The sequence below is a fragment of the Hippoglossus stenolepis genome, chromosome 8 (assembly GCF_022539355.2).
Source record: "Hippoglossus stenolepis isolate QCI-W04-F060 chromosome 8, HSTE1.2, whole genome shotgun sequence".
NCBI lineage: Eukaryota > Metazoa > Chordata > Actinopteri > Pleuronectiformes > Pleuronectidae > Hippoglossus > Hippoglossus stenolepis.
In genome coordinates, this window is record NC_061490.1 from 6,575,681 (window position 1) to 6,593,007 (window position 17,327).

The 17,327-nt window shown below is 39.7% G+C and overlaps 1 protein-coding gene across 2 annotated transcripts in view; it reads left to right on the top strand.

Annotated features, from left to right (window-relative positions):
* Positions 1–17,327, top strand: part of ascc3 (activating signal cointegrator 1 complex subunit 3) — a 128,279-nt gene that overhangs the window by 58,709 nt on the left and 52,243 nt on the right. For both annotated transcript variants that reach the window (XM_047340758.1, XM_047340759.1), the window contains exons 11-14: positions 6,077–6,241; positions 14,341–14,517; positions 14,859–14,930; positions 17,120–17,254. In XM_047340758.1, the coding sequence (XP_047196714.1) occupies positions 6,077–6,241; positions 14,341–14,517; positions 14,859–14,930; positions 17,120–17,254 (549 nt within the window). The remainder of the gene's footprint in view (positions 1–6,076; positions 6,242–14,340; positions 14,518–14,858; positions 14,931–17,119; positions 17,255–17,327) is intronic.

A 17,327-nucleotide genomic window follows, 5' to 3' on the forward strand; every position in this document is an offset into this window, starting at 1 on the left:
AGCACTTTATAAACCATCAATAAACACTAATAAGAAGAAGAAGAAACCGAGTGAGACATCTCGGCTGTGTCTGAAATCAACCACGCACTCACTACTCCCTACTTGAGATAATCGGTAAAAGAAAGAAACGCTTTCGGACTCTACTCTGCATATTTTCTCTGAGCTGGTAATGACATCATTGTCGTAGTTATGATGTACAATAACAATACCGTCGACCGGTGGAAAATCCCACAGTACATTTTAAATGTTTATTTTACACTTCGTATTAATGGGGGAAAAAAACATTGAATAACAATCTTTCAATGTAGAACTAAACTTGTTTACCGCAGTTTGTGCTGTGATGCTCTGCTCTGCTCATATTTACATTTATACGACAGGTCGGGATGTTCCTGCTGCTCTCGCTCCTCTCGTCTCTCCGCTGCGAGCGCAATGCATGATGGTATATATAGCTTGGTTAGTGACCATTGGTTGTACACTACTTTTCATGATGCATTGTGGGAAACAGTGAGTGCACTACATAGGGTATAAAAACTTCACTAAACATTAGGACACAGCCTACCATAATCAGTATATAAAGATGGATGACATTAAGCTCCCCAAAAGTGAAGCCAAAGCCGTGGGATCGCCCCCTGGTGGCTGGCTCGGGTAACGGTCAGAAAATGGTCATAGGTATAGGTCATGTTATTGGAGGAGGTAGGTCCATGTCCCATTAACATCAAGCTAATATGTCAAAATACACATTAAATACATTTTTCTTCAAAGATGGATTCTGTCATATTAAGTCGTTCTTATCACAGTTCATGTGTCTGATAAGTTTGGTTTTAAGCTTAAGTTGGTTTCAAACGTGTATCAGCTCCATCCCCTGATTGCTACTGCACAGACTCTGACTCCAATTGAGGTCAATGGTGCAAAATACAAATTAATTTTTTAGTAAACAGACACAGTACAGATAATATAATGTTAATCGTGTGGTCATATTATATATCACGACTGTAATAAAAGTTGGATTTCGTTTTGTGACGTCGTCTGCACAGGTTTCTACTTTTTTGTTGTCATAACAACAAATGTCAATTCAGCCAATTCACATGAAATCAAACAGTGATACACACACACACACACACACGCAGCACAAAGGTTTTCATTACAGTTTGCCTTGACAAGCCCTTAGATGTTCCCATATCACAATCCAGTAAATGCCTTTCTCTTACATCCCCACTACATCTTCCTCCCACCCCATCTTTCCACAACCTCTTCTCTCCATGGCTGCGATAGTTACCATAGAAACAGAAAGGGTTTGGAGGGATGCTGCCATGTGGATGCCAGTGTGTGGGCGAGTGGCATCCTGGGACTTTCCAGGTCCTCATCCTTCTCTGTCCAGAGAGGAAATATCAGTTTGTGACACCCGAGAAAGGAGCTGCCTCACAGTCCGGCTGTTTTCTTCTAAAGGCAGCACAAGACGAGTGCGTCCACATGCACAATTGAAATAGCTGCTGATGTTTGTCAGCCAATTTTGTGTAACGCCAACTCTAAGTGTTATTACAAATCATTACTGAAATATCCGTCTTTATTGGATCCTGGCACTTAATGGAAAGACCAAGGATATTTGTAAAAAACATTTTTCACAGTCAGGCAGACACATAGCAATATGGTTAATTAGTAACTAAGTGCTGAAAGCTAGTGCGATCTGCCATGACCTATTTTGTGCATGGTTGCCCACACCTACAACTGAGGGGAAAGGTAATCACTCCCACTACACTTTAAATTAACATAAAAAATGTCTAACAGGAATTTTCCATTTATGAAAATGTTCTGTGTTACGTTTGTGTTTGGGAAAATGTTTTCAATTTGATAGCAGGTGTGAGAGGTAGATATAAAAAAGCTGCTCTGAAATGACTCATTTGTACTCTTTAAGTACTTCATTTGTGCTCAACATAAACATAAACATGTGTCGGAGGGGTTCCTCCTGAACTCCCCCTCCTGAACTCCCTCTCCTGTGACCGCACCGGAGAGCCGACTGTTCAAACTCCTGTCTGAACGCAGACCTGTCACTGTCAGGAGTGTAACAGTCAAATCTCCTGAGGTACGTCAATATCAAGTTAGGAGAGCAGTGGGGAGAGCATACATTTGTGAGGGGAACCAGTTCTGGTTGCTGTACATCATTTTCCACATCTTCACGTGCTGCTTCTTGTTAATATCAGATCATCCACTGGCGCAGTTGGTTATGTGATGTTGGAACAGTTGAGGTGAATGTAGGCTCACCAAACTGACAGTAAAACAACATTCAGGTTGTCTGAGAGTAAAGACAGATGGTTTTCTGTATTTGATGATATCCTGTGGACTGACACAAGGTCATTGGCTAAAAAAACATTTTTCCAGCATTTCAAAGCAGCTTCTTCTTGCTGCTGTGATCTCCGTTTCACTGTGTTGCTGTACTGGTTATACTGGATCACACCTCCACTTCTGTAGGCTTCCTGCTTGGCCTGATGAAACCCCCTGATTTTAGCTGCCTGTTGCTGTGGCCTCAAACATTCATTGCCTAAAATTGTTCATGCTAAGTTCAGGTTTTACAAGTGTTTGTCAAACTACAATGCAGTTCAGGTAAGGTAATCGAACCAACCTTTCATCTGCCCACCATGACTTCCTAACAAGGAGGTTACATTTTCATTTTGTTTATCTGTCTGTTAGCAGACTAATGTAAAACTACTGCACAAATTACCATGAAACTTGGTGGAATGCACCAGGAAAGAACTTGAACAGTGTTTTACAATCCATGGCGGTAGCGTGGGTGCACGTTCATGCACACGGACGACACATAAGACTCTGAGTGACAGGTACATAGACTAAAGAGTAAAAGACAAGTCCTTACTTAAGAGAGAGACCTGTATTGATGACACTTGCAGGTATGTGCACAACTGCAGCTGGAACTGTCAGTGTGGAAGGTAACAACTTTATGGATGATAGTGCGAGAGAGCACGCTGTAAAAAGCACTGCACAGATATACAATACAGCAACCGACTAAAACATTGGAGAAGTTAGAGATTACAAAATATTATGGTTCATTACGGAACTTTGGCAGGACAAATTAGAAAATGGCGGGCCGCATCAGTCTCGCTAATTAACGGGGGTTGCAAATTATGCTTTTCTTTTCATCTGGAATGCTGGTGTGAGAGAGACATCTAGTGGCAGTGACTATCGTATATATAAACTTTAACTTGACTCTTTTACTTTTCATTTACAAGAACATGCTGAAAAAGTACAAAATGAGCCTGTTAGGGGAGGTGGTTTCTCGTCTCTGCATTCCTGGCTCTGGCTCAGAGATCTAAGGTTCAATAATGTTTACCTCAGTGGTCGTCACCGTTTGCATCAATTCAGTCCCATTTTTGTAGAAGAGTGGGAGAGTGTTAGTTAATCAGAAAAGAGTCTCACCAGTGTTAATGAGACTGACACAAATAGGCCTGTTCCTGTCAGAGCTTTAGAGAAGAGTGACAGATGAGATGTAAAATCATATTGAAATGGATTTTGGCAGGTCAATCCACGATATTAAAGCTTCAAATAAAACAACAGAACAGAATTTGGGACCATTTAAAAACTAGCTACCTTCTTGAGTTCATAAAAACGCCCTGCAGTCTTTTAAAAACATATTTGTTTTCTGTTCAGGTTTATGAACCTATTCTGTGATTAACTCGTCACCTTTGAGAAACATTAGCAGAATCAGTGGAAATAGAGGATTGATTTCAGTCCTGCAGCGATTGATTGATGAATTGGCTAAATAACACCACTCAGCCAAACAATGGCTTGTTTTCTCTGCACCTCCTTGTGTGCATTTGTGGGGCAATTAAGAAAGCACTTTGGCCTGTGCTCCATTTGCCAGCGCCTCCATTTAGATTAACCAGTAGCTCCAATTAGGAGCAGGCGCTTCCTTTTCTGTGAGCGCGCCAGTCCCTAATGGCCGGATAGATTGATTTAAATGCAAACTAGAGAGGATGTAATGAACTGCTTTTACAGAAAGAGTTTAATAGGAATTTGCACAGCCCCCGAACAGGTTACCTAACAGTTCACACACCATTAATTGTGCATTGTAGTATTTTTCTTGAAAAGACAGAATAAACGCGTTGGTCTGAGTGTTAAAACATCTACTGACACTAACTTGAGGTAAACACCATATACTACACACGTAATGTAACCTATCCACACTGTATGTTAATACGGTGTTGATTTAGTTGCTTCCGTTTCCATTTTAATGAGCAGAGCTACGGATAATTGAGTATAGATAGTCCATGAATATGACACAGTATTCCAGGGGGATTGTGTTTTACAGTGTGAGGGATTCATTAAATTCTTCACAGCAATAATCTGTAAAATAATCTCAATATTCTTGGTGAAATCAAAAATAATTTCTATGACTTAATACTCAGAGTTCTGGCAGTAGAGATAAAGAGCAGTGTGACCGAGCTCAATTGGGTAATTTATCACCAATCTTAATGTTGAGGCTTTAATCTTGATCTTTTATTGTTGGATTTACAGACAATGTGAAGACAAAAAGACAATACACGATAAAATAGAAATGGGTCAAACCTGAGAAGCCGAGATGAAGATGTCCTATTATTTTTAGTGCTTGATTTGGTTTTAAGGATAGAAGCACTTTTTTCAAGCCTGTCTTAAAACAGTGCTCACATTCACGAGTACATAAAAGCATCATTTGCTATTTTAATTGTTTCTTAAAGAAATGTCAGTGAAAGTAACAAGGGACAAATTCCACATTCCTCAAAATTCCTAAATTTAGCTGACGTTAATATAATGCTGAACTAGAAGATGATTACACTACTACTCAACAAATGTGTCAACTGTTACTATTATTATTATTACATTATCTTTGTGTAACTAACCTCTTGTTCCTTTATTTAATCTCTGCCTTTACATATTAAACAGAGACCAAGCTGAGACAACCTTGATGCCAACATAGTATTTTCTAATTTGGAAAAGCTCCTCCGGATCCACAGAGACACTAAACAACTGATCCACATGACTAGTCAACAGATCTATTAAATAGAATTCAGCGGAGTGCTCCATTAATCCATTTTTGTTCTCAGTTTCTAGTTGACTTAATCCTCTGATTGTGTTTCTTTACCATCATTTTGATCCAAATACACAATGTTGAAACATTTGTGGTCAGTGAATGCACATTTAGAGCATAAACCAGATGACTAAAGACAAAAAACACTCAATAATTGAGCTTATGTTTTCGACGTAGCAGACGCAGCAGCACATGTGGGAGTGCTGCTGTTGTGTGCAGATACTTAACAAGCAGCACTGAGGTGCTGTGAGCACCTGCAGACACACTGCTGTGTCAGGTAACTCCGGGCAATGCACTAGCTAGTCATTATATTGAGGTTTGCTCAGCTGTAAAGGATGAAACATCAATTCTTTTGTTTTCTGAGCTGATGTGATCAAATGTATTCATCTGCAGTTTTTTTTTATAGAATTAATCAGAAGGTTAAAATGCTGAGAGTGGTCACATACATATTGGTTGATCAATGCTTTCATCATAGTTGTCTTTATAAAAAATCTACTTATTGCACGGTTCATTGCAGATTGTGGATCTAGAGCACGGAGCCAACACACCACTGTCAGGATTTATTTAGTTGTTAGCATAGTCAACACTTGGCAAAGTGTGCGAGGTGCTTTTATATTAAATTACAGAAACTTCACACATCACCACTGACTTACAGTAACAAATGGGCTCAGTGCCTTTTTAGTTACAAAGGTGCTGCTGGAAAATGGTGATAAATGAGGTCATAATATGCACAGAGGAGCTGAAAATTCAGACGTAACCGGCTGCTAGGGATAAATAAATGGAACAAGAAATGCTGTCGCTGTTGTTTTGTTGCTTAATTAACATGATTAGATCACACATTCCTATTTATTTCCTGGTGTCTCTTGGTCTTAAGGCCCCTATACTCTCTATTTAGCTGTTCCTTTATTTCATCACTGTTTTTTTTATAGAGGGTTGTATTTATTGGTGGTTAAAAAAACAGGATCAGGATCATGTTCTCACTGTACTCGTGTACGATTCCAGATGTTGGTGACGACTCCAGAGAAGTGGGATGTTGTGACCAGGAAGAGCGTCGGAGATGCCTCTCTCTCTCAGATTGTGCGACTGCTGATCTTGGATGAGGTTCATCTCCTCCACGAGGATCGAGGTCCGGTACTGGAGTGCCTGGTGGCGAGGACCATCAGACAGGTTAGTCCTGATTGCCTTCCTGTCACACTGTGTCTATTTACCATCGGTCTGTGTATTAAACACAGATCTGCCTCAACATTAAAACTCTCTCTGTGAGGCTGCATCTTCTGAGGTCTTGTGGGTTTCCTCCTACATTCCAAAATGAAAAAAATGATTTCACTGAAAAGATTTTTATTTTATGCCTCTTAAACACAATTTAATAACAATTAATTCACAAAATCAGAATATCATCCATTAAACACTGATTTATTTTCCACTTTGAACACAGAATTTAAAAAGGGGGCATTGTCTGGCTAGTATAAGATTTTTTTTTATCGTACATTGTGACATATTGATGTTTTGTTATGTGACACTGTATATTCATAAATGTGTGTAATGGTTTGGGAAAACAAACTGAATCCTATTGAAATGTGAATTTCAATTCATGGAGTCAACATTCATACATTCATATTTTTACTCATCATGGTCATAAACAGTGACTTCAGAAAATACCCAATACCCTTTGCTTTCACACAATTTACTGTGCTGTTGATACCATTTTGCTGATCAGTCTGCTATCAGTCACCCATACTAACAAAGTGAATATCTCTCTTTTACAAAAGTATTCAGACTTAATTGTATTACTTTGTAGAAGACCCTTAGGAAGCAATTACAGCTTCCAGTCTTCATGGGTAAGTCTCTACAAACTTTGCACCTGCTGGGCTCAGCAATTAATCCTATTCGTCCTGGCACAATTGATGTTCCTAGTTCTTATTGGGCAACTGACATCTTATAGAATGGGTGTAAGAGCTGCCACAGAACAGTCACAGGCCCTGAGCTGAAACACATTAGAAAGAGCAGACTCTTCCTGCAAGTACGTTAATATTGCCAAGGTTATTTTTTTTTCTTCATATTTGGCCTTATTGGCTGGTGTAGTAACAGCACACTCTTCCTAAATGTGTCCAAATAACGTATCATAGACAGCATGAGTCCTGCCCCATTCGCACCAAACTGCTGCAAGTGCACTGTCTGTGAAGCTGATTTCCTCTGATGACAAACACCAGGTAAGTGCACAGGAAGCAGTCTGGACACTCAGCTGGGTTAATAGAGTGAAAGGAGCTGTGGTGTCCCATATCCCTTCCTGATGAGCTGCTGTCAGGTGTCTGTCCGTATGGAAATGATCAAATAGAGAAGATGTAAAAAAAAAAAGGCAAAGGGGTGCTACCAGGGGTTTTCTTATAGACCGCATCACCACCACTTACTCAGTCAAGCATTGTGATCTGTGAATTACGTTTTGATCCTGAAAATATCCCTATAAATATAATGCATCATACTGCGACACAGTATGAGATGACTCAGTATATGAAAGCCTGCAGATTTAGTGCTCTCAGCAACAAAGAATGTGGGAAGACTATGTATCGTTTTAAGGACTCAAAGTGTGCATGTACAAAAACCCATAAATGGGCCTTCACATTCTTCAGTCAGATGCAGTATGTACAATACGCTCACCTTTCATAACACAGCAGTGAAGAGAGCAGTAAGGATGACTTAGAATTCCATTTTACACAAGCCTCTTTTGGAGATATATATATATATATATATATATATACACACCTTTACCCCTAAACTGCCTTTAGTAGTAACATGTCAGCACTGTAATCAAACTTCATTAAGGTAATAAATAAGGATATATATACGGTCAGACTATTACAAAGTGTTTGATTGTAAAGGCTAAAATGAAAAAAACTGGGATTAACTATCATGAAACAATTTAAAACAACAGAGGGAGAAATGATTAAAGGAAATACGAATAAAGGTAGAGAAGAAAGTAATAGATTGATGTATAATAGATTAATATGTGCAAATGTGTGTAGAAATAGAAGTTTTGTGGCGGGTGATGGACCGGCTCAAGCGCTCGTCGTTATGAGTGAAATTAAAAAGACATGAAAAACAGTGGAATATCAAAGGACTCGGACCAGAGGAAGGAGAGCAGAGTGCAGGAGAGAGGCAGAGCTGTAGGGATGAGCTGCTGCCTGTGCAGCGACGGAGACCTCTTGACGGGGTTAACCGCAAGGTAATTGAAAACGGGTCCGTACATGCGACCGCTGTTTACTCGGTTCACAGCCCATTTATCTGCAGGTTTAGCTGATATTACTGAAGAAGGGCTGACTGTGTGGTTTGTGCACCTCAACACCTATGGAGGTTGCCCTGCAGTGCAGGCATTTGAAGCCATTTGACTGTCTGCAGTCTGTTTGCTGGGAGTCTAAAAGTGCACAAAGACATAGTGAAAGGCCAAAGATAAATACACAAACTTTTATACCCATAAATAACTATTTTTAGCAAATATAGAAAAAACAGGAGCAATTGCAATCCTTGTACATCCCTCTGCAGACTGAAAAACAACAACATTCACTCCTTGGGTGCGTAATATCACATATTTTCTTACTGTCATCACATGTCACGCCCAGATTGGTTGCGTGGCCTGACTTTGACTTCAAATTGCACAGGATGTTCTGTTCTGCGACAAGCAATAAAATATGACAGCAGAAATGGAAAGTCACAACTCCTCAGGAACGGTTCATTTCCTCTAAGAGCGGAAACAAAAACAAGTTTGATCTCCATATGTGCAGGACAAGCGGAAAGTGGAGAACAATCAGGTAGTGTCTCCTCCGCACAGAGCACATCTGATTCACCTCCTGTGAACCACAAACATTCTGTCCGATTACATCAGACATGCACCACTAAAGTATTCAGACCATCGGCTCCGCTGGTCTGCAGCAATTGTTTTCACTTCATGCCATTTAAGGTATGTTCAAGCTGTCTGTTTGTATTGGTAGCTGCAAAAAAAAAAGAAGGAGTAAACAGTCCTCTCAGCTTGGCAGTGACTGCAGGTGGATTTGTGCTTTTCCTTCCACAACCGATGCGTGATCACAGAAAATACACTGCAGAGGTGTGAAGAGGAGCGAAGCATTATGAAGGGTTTAGCTCAATGGATAATGATAAACTAAGTGTATGTATTATGCTGCTTTATTATAATACAGTATTTATGTTCTTCTACTTCACAAAGTTTTCAGCAGAATCACACTCTGTTTAAGGGCCTGGCTACAAACAAAACCTGATGTAGATTAGAAACTACACTCTGTGGGGAAAATGTTTGAAGCGGTTAAAAGTGGTAAAGAGGAAGTAAAAAAAGAATGAAGTGGGATAGAACGAGTGTTTCAATGGAGCAAAGGAGAGAATGACATAAATCTGAGGGAAGGCGGAAAGAAAGAAGACAATAGGAAAAGGAGTTTAAAATAAGATTAGGATGAAAAAAGGATAACGCAGAAAGTGTAAAATGGAAAGAATAAAATGAGGAACTAGACAAAGTATAGAAAGTAAGATAGGTGGTTAGATTATCAGGTGTATCTCTATTAGTGGCCCTGTTTTACCAAATCAATCTGTAATTTCCAGGGAACTTCCAGGAAATGTTGATTGATTTAAAAATAAAAGAACATTGCTCTGTGAATAATAAAATTATTTTTATATTTTTCTTTGTAAAATTCAAGATAGTTTCACTTCTTCGGAATTGAGTAATTGAGCTCTACTGAAACACTCTGAGATGTTGAAAGGAGAAAAATCGCTTTGGGTGAAACTGCTCACAACGCCTGCAATGGGATGATAATCCCCATGGTATTCAATAGGCTTTTTATTCGAGACAAATCCTAAAACCAAAACGATGCTTGGTTTCTTGCCGATATGCCCACGCTGTACCATTCTGTGGCTTTTAGCTCCAAGCCCATTACTTCCTACCAAAGACATGATTGTCTAAATTTAGCTCACAAATATACCTTCTACAATATATTGTATACATCTATGTATTGGATCGTGATCGTGCTGGCAGCTGATCGTGGACTACGATTACAACAACATTGCTTACATATACATCTTCTACCATTACTGGCAGTAACTCTTCCTTTACAATTGTCATTGCTGCTCCCTTAATATCTGTCAGACATTTTCACATGTAAATACTTTAAAACATTGACACACCTTTTCATTGTGTTTCTTCTAATCAATGTTGTAAATGTGGTTATTTTGTTGATGTGTTCAGCTACACACAGCATCTATTAATCATCTGTCCGTCCTGGCAGAGGATCCCTCACATGTGCCTCTCTCTGAGGTTTCTACATTGTTTTTTGTCCCCTGTTAATAGTTTTTTTTTTGGTAGGTTTTCCTCACTCCTGTCGAGGGCAGAGGAGGTCACACCTTGTTAAGCCCTGAGAGACAAATTGTGATTTGTGAATATGGACTTTACAAAAGAAAATGTATTGACTGACTGATTGATATATACAAAAATGTGGTTCAGTTATTTCTTAAAACATTTTGCCATTGATCATAATAAAGGAACATGTAACGCAGTGCAGTGGCTTTTGGACAGTTGAACTCTATAGCACAGAGGAATAAGGTCTATCTCTCACACACACACACACACACACACACACACACACACACACACACACACACACACACACACACACACACACACAGTTATAACCCGCACATTGGATCAAAGAGGAAGATAAATATAGAAAACCATAAATATAGAAAACCACTATCTCTTGTACACAGCATTTTTACCACGTTAGCGTTGTCTATAAAAGCAGGTTTGTGCTGTGTCTGTTGTTAGCGGCTACAGTGGATGTTCTGGAATTCACTTTTCTTCCTTCCACTAATTGTATCTGTATATGACTGGCACAGAGGCAGTGTCTGTTTATCTTTGTGCAGGAATATGCTTAGTCCGGCGTCGAACAGGAGACGCTGCCTGGCAGACCCTCCCCCACCTCCCTCGTGTCTCTGTCTAGTTACTGCCACACCTGAAGGACTGCTATAATTGATTGTGCTGAAGGAATTACAGCGGCCGGTTCTGATGTGCCAGGCGCTTAAGTTCATGTCTTCAGACTCGTTAATATGGAAATCCCTGTAAACTAAATGATATTTGTCCCTGTTTTTTTATGCAAATGGTTCAGAAGTGAGACAGTTATCGCTTTGATGTTTCGCTTGGATGAGCTTTGTTTTGGACTTCATTTTACTGCCTGGGTGTTTTTTCTACCAATTATACACTGCCTTCAAGATAAAGTCTGTCTTACCTCTAATACATATCGCTCTGTTGTAGGGCTTCTTTGCATGATCTGGCATTTAAGGAGCATGTATGCTCTATCAAAGGCACACCTTTTATAATTAGGTGCATAATTTCTTAAAGAGAAACAGGAAGCTGTTTTTAGCAATGAGGCTTTTTTCCTCTAACAGCAGTGCACACGACCTGTCCAGCACCAAACAGCAGACAGAGACACTGACGAGACCAAAATTTATTTGACATCAGTGGTGAAAGGTGCGCTTTATTCTACTACATTGTAAAATGACTCCATACTCAAAACCTTGTTATACATAAAATCAGAAGACCTGTTTATAATTAAACAGTTGTATGCAAAGGGAAAATAAAATATTATCTCGAACCCCTGCAAAAAAAGGTTAAAAATTAAAGATGACCCGTTCTTCACTGTTGCAATATAGTTACTAATGTAGCTGCATGAAAGCAGCTTTTTAGAGTTTTGAAGCGTCAAGTTGGAGGTTGAGGTTTTGGTATTTTATTTAATTGTAAAACATTGTATTATATTCTATTGTCCTTATTAAATCTTTTTAAAATCTTAATCTTAAAAAAAGAGGTGACTTCGGCGGCACACAATTCACTGCTTACATCTTCTAGTTGCATAGAAATAAGTAGCTTAAATGGAAATCATCAATCAAAGCACAACAATGTCAGCCTGGCATCAGATACATGTGAATGTGTGGAACCTCTCCGTTCATTTTTTTCTTTCAGAGGGGGCGTTATCAACGGCAATGAAATGTGATGTATCACAGAGCAAAAGAATAAATTAACACACTATAGTGTACAGTGTTTTAGAGAAAATATACCTTCCACTCCGTTTAATGCTGTCTCGATAGCAAATTCAACAGACCTCCCTACATCAGCGGCAGCCATCTTCTTTTTTATTGTAAATGCTTCAGCATTTTGCAAGTGAGGCTTATAGAGAAACCAATCTAAAAGCTGATGGTGTCATTATCATCATCATAGCCTTTATATTGTGCAATAGACATTTACGTCATAGTGATAGGTAGTGGCAAAAAGACTTGTCTATTGACACTTTGGTGAATAAAACTGTGGCAGAGCTCTGATAGATCACACTGCTTCCCAAAGCAACAGCAACGTCAGACTTCAGAGAACTGTCTTATTGTTCACAGTCTAAATTTGCAGTACAGATGGAACTTAATTTTCATGTAATTGACGTTTGGCTCTTAAGATAAACTACATACATTTCATTCAGAGTTCTGTGCATGGTTTAGCTCAATAATATCCCCCTCGTTTCATATAGACACTATAATCCCACACTGATGCTGCTGACTGCTTACTTCCATATGTAAATGTCACCTGCAATTGTGACATTTAGTTTCAATTTCTACATTAGTGTTATGTAACATGCAGATCTGTACAACATGTAAGTGGTAGAGGCTGCAGCCGTCCTGGTTATTATCATATTCTCAGATGAAACACTTGCTGATATTTTTATTACAAATAGATGTTTTAGAGGACCACAGTTTATGTCTTTGTTCTCATGCTTACTAGATTTTTGTCGAGGCAGGAATGGGCAGTGTTGTTATCCATCCTGCTTTTAGGGACTTGAAGGTCCAGGCGTTCCAGGTGTGCATGCAAATCCACTGAAGATCTTAGATACTCCTTGTTTAAAGCTTTCCCTGGAGCTTTGTGAACTGCATGGGTCTCGAAACTAAACCACAGAGGTCTTACAGATAACCACATGATTTAAAGTTAATATTATCTCCTACTGATTTTATTATATTCAGCTCATTGCCCACTTGAACTCTAATTTCAGCCGTTAATCACAATTGCATTGCCATTGTAGGCAAACTTAACTGAAACATGTAATATTCATGCCTGTACAGAGAAGCAGTTAAGCACATATTTGCGCAAAGTAAAAGGTGAAATAGAATAAACCTGCAGACTCTACAGACTCTCTGTAGGTGAACATTATGCACATCTTCTGCACGGAGGTGGGAAAGCACGGGTGTGAATGTGTAGTGCGGGCCGGGGCCGGGATTGGTTAGGTCTTATCTTGATGGTATGGTTTGACAGGTACTGCATCACATTAAAGGCCTTACCAATCTTCCCTGTCACATTCCCCCACCACCACCACCACCACCACCACACCCTCTCCTCCTCTCCTCCACACCTTCAAGAATTTTCTCAAAGTTTCAAAGACACAATAAAGGCAAAGCAGTGCACGAGAAAGATTGTTTATATTATCTGAGAAGTCAAAGACATAGATCACGAAGCCTCCTACTTTGCCACACAAGACTTTTCTGTTGTTGACACAGTTTCCACTCGACTATCAGGCCTTTTAATTGCTCCGCCCTCCACTGTGTGTTCACATTAGGTTCGGGAAATAGTCTTAATTTTCATCCTGTTATTGTCATTGTGTGAGTTTACTGATACGGAGTATGGCGCTATGAGGCCCTGGGTGGGGACTTACTATTATTTGTCTTTTGTTAAGTATTCTGTACTTACCTGCAGATACAACCTCAACAATATTATCTTTTAAACTTCCTTTGGAACAGTTGGAAAAACTGTGCTCAGATGTTTACGGTGGTTCAAAGGACACAATCCTTCCCTCTGCTGAAGGTCTTTTAATCTCAAACTCCTGCTGAAGTGTGATCTTTGCCTTGTTGTCTGTAGCTCCACTGCAACTGAATAAAAGCAAAACTTCTGGAACTAATTAGTGAATGAAATTAGTTCTGTGGGAAGGTATATTGTGCAAAATTTGCCATTTCAATTGTGAGCAGCCGAGTAATTCAAGATAATTACATTTCCCATGTTCTTGTGTCTTAATGGTTACTTATAATGAACATTGTGAATTTTCGTAAATTGTCAATTTAATCCTTTGAGACTTTCCGCACTTTCCTTTCACTTGTGGACACATCTGCCTGTTTCTGTCCTGATCTGCAATGCAATTGGATAGGAAAGAGTTTGGTATCATCCTAACTCTGTGTTGTTGTCTGATGTTTAGGTGGAGTCCACCCAGAGTATGATCAGGATCCTGGGACTATCAGCCACCCTGCCCAACTACCTGGATGTGGCCTCATTCCTTCATGTCAACCCTTATATTGGCCTCTTCTTCTTCGACAGTCGCTTCAGACCTGTGCCCCTTGGACAGACCTTTGTAGGCATCAAAAGCACCAACAAGGTAAACAAACGATGATGCCGTCAGTGTAAACCTGTCGCCCTCAGTAACTTTTACATACAACAGCTACAGCAGGTGATACATACAATACACAGTATATGCAACTCAGACAAATGGGGTGTTTGTCAAAGTGTGAGTGTTTTGTATAGGACTCCATTACAACACGAAATTTATAACAAGTTAACTACCATTCAGTGTCGGTGTTGAGATACTCATACTGTAGTGTAGGTTTAGTCAGGGAGCAGTAAATTTGTTTAAAGACAAACCTTGATTATGGAATATTTGTAAGCTTGATTAGTTGCATCAGATAGTTAATACTCATTTTGATTTTGTGTCCTGTTCAGATCCAGCAGCTTCATGACATGGAGGAGGTTTGTTACAACAAAGTTGTGGAGCAGGTTAAAGCCGGTCATCAGGTAAGAACTCTGCTGCATGTTTAAACTCTACCTAGCAGAGTTTGTGTGTATATGTAATAATAAAGAATGTAAACATGACATTTTTACAACAAATAATCCTCATTTCACAAGTCTCTGGTTTTTACTAAAACTGTGGCAAGGAAACGGCTCAAAGAGGCGCAGGCCGATGTGGGTCTAATACAAATCTTTCCCTTGAACATATTCCTCTTTTTCATGAAGAGAAAAACTCCTGCAATAACTACTTCTGTGAACTCTTTGGAATGAACACCTGCTATCTAAAGTCTCTGAAGGCCTTATCTCCCCCAGTGTTACCTTCCACTTCCTTACGCCGTCCACCCACCACCACCCTCCACTCACTCTGCTCCCACTCTGCAGCCACAGAACGGCCTTTTGGGAGCACGAGAGTTGTGAATGCAGACTTCATCATTTAGCTCCCATCTGCTACAGGGGTTGAACTCCCTATTGATCACGGTTGTTATCCTGTCTGCATCATTTTATTGCAAGTTTACACACACGGGAAAACACACACACACACACACACACACACACACACACACACACACACACACACACACACACACACACACACTCACTTTCTCCTTTAGAGACTCACTTAATATGAGTCTTTCTCAGGCCCTTGAGAACTTGTAAACCGACTTGATTCTACTGCACCACTGACAACTTTTTTTTTAATTCTCCCCACAATGGTGCAGTCCGGGCTCCTCTCATAGGTTAAGACCGCTGAGGACACAGCTCAGCTGGGAACGCTTCTTCTTTGCTCAAAATATTAAATTGTCAAGAAGTGGCTGTGACATATATTAATTTCATCTGGGAGGATCTGATGGATGAAATTTCCTTTCCCACTGCCCTCTTGGCGGGAAGCATGCTGCCAGAAAGAAGTTTAATAAGCTGAGAAGCCGGCGGTTACTGCCAACAATGATTCCACACAGCTCAGTAGTGCTGATAAAACACCTTCAATAAATAACGTTTGCTGCAGTGGTCTCCTCGGACCCACTGTGTTTACAGCATACACACAGCTGCCTGCTGTATGTGTGTGCAGTCATGCAATATTGTTTGGTCTAATAATATATTTCAGTCCTAAAAGGTTACACAATTAAAAACAGTATTTAACAGTGTATACAGCGGGTTCATACTGTGTTGTTGTGGCAACCAGAGAATATATTTTCAATATCTGCATGCTCCTAAATATAGAATGAAAAGGCTCAGAATATGTAGAGTAGGTTCACTTGTCTTAATCTGACTGCTGAAAGCGCTTATCAGTTTATGGATTTATTTTTGCGCAGAACAAGGACTTCACATTTTATCATTACTTCCAATTGAAGAAATAGTGAGACGTCTTGGCCAGTTTGAACAGGAGGAATGATCATAGCAAGCAAAACAGTTTTCAAAGTTAATTTCGGCCCTTGACTGTTGTTTTCTTAAATGTTAAACTATTCTTAAAATCTCGCATTTCACTCAGGGATCGATAAAGATGTTGAGACATAAAAGGTCAAGTACAGTACGCAAAAGTTAAAGAAAGTTAAAACAAATTGGGAATCCACCATTTGTCCAGATCCGTGCCAAAACATAATGTTTTTTTCTTGGCCCATGTTCCATCTTTTAACCAAATTTGGACTGGGGTGAAAACATGACTTCCTTGACAAAGGAAGGGAATGATTGAAGAAAGATAATGAATGCAGATGATTCCATACAGGACATGAAGAGGTGTTTGGTGATTCTTATGCGTTGGCGTTCACAGTCACCAAAACTCAACCCAACTAAACTCTTCTGGAAGATTTTGGACCAACATGTTTGACAGCGCTCTACCACCATCATCAAAACAGCATATGAGGGACTATCTTTTGGAAGATTAGAGTTCCTCTTTGTCCATTGTCTGTCTATTCCACAAACCCAGAGAACATCTGACAAAAAGCAATTCTTCTGTTCTAAAGGCTTGGTGGAGAACCTCACATCGCTTCAACACTTTCTGTCGCCGTTTACTTTAAATTAGTCAGCATCTATGTATATCTACATGGTTTCACCTGCAGAGGGTTTGGAGAGTCTACAACTGTTGAACGTTCTGTGCAGTAATTGTTGAACCAGTTGACTTTTAAGGGAAATTCTGTAGATGAGATGATTTGCATTACATAATGTTGAAGGTATGATCACTTTGTGTCTCTGTGTATCAGGTGATGGTGTTTGTCCACGCCCGTAATGCTACAGTGAGGACGGCCTTGGGAATGATCGAGATGGCAAAGAACGTCGGAGAGATCACCTTCTTTCAACCAAACCAGGGTGCAGACTATGGCCAGTGTGAGAAACAGGTAGAAAAACTGTCTTTAATCCATTTCTAATGAAAGAAGTCATCAGTATTTTGCCTTATTCTTAACATTGTCG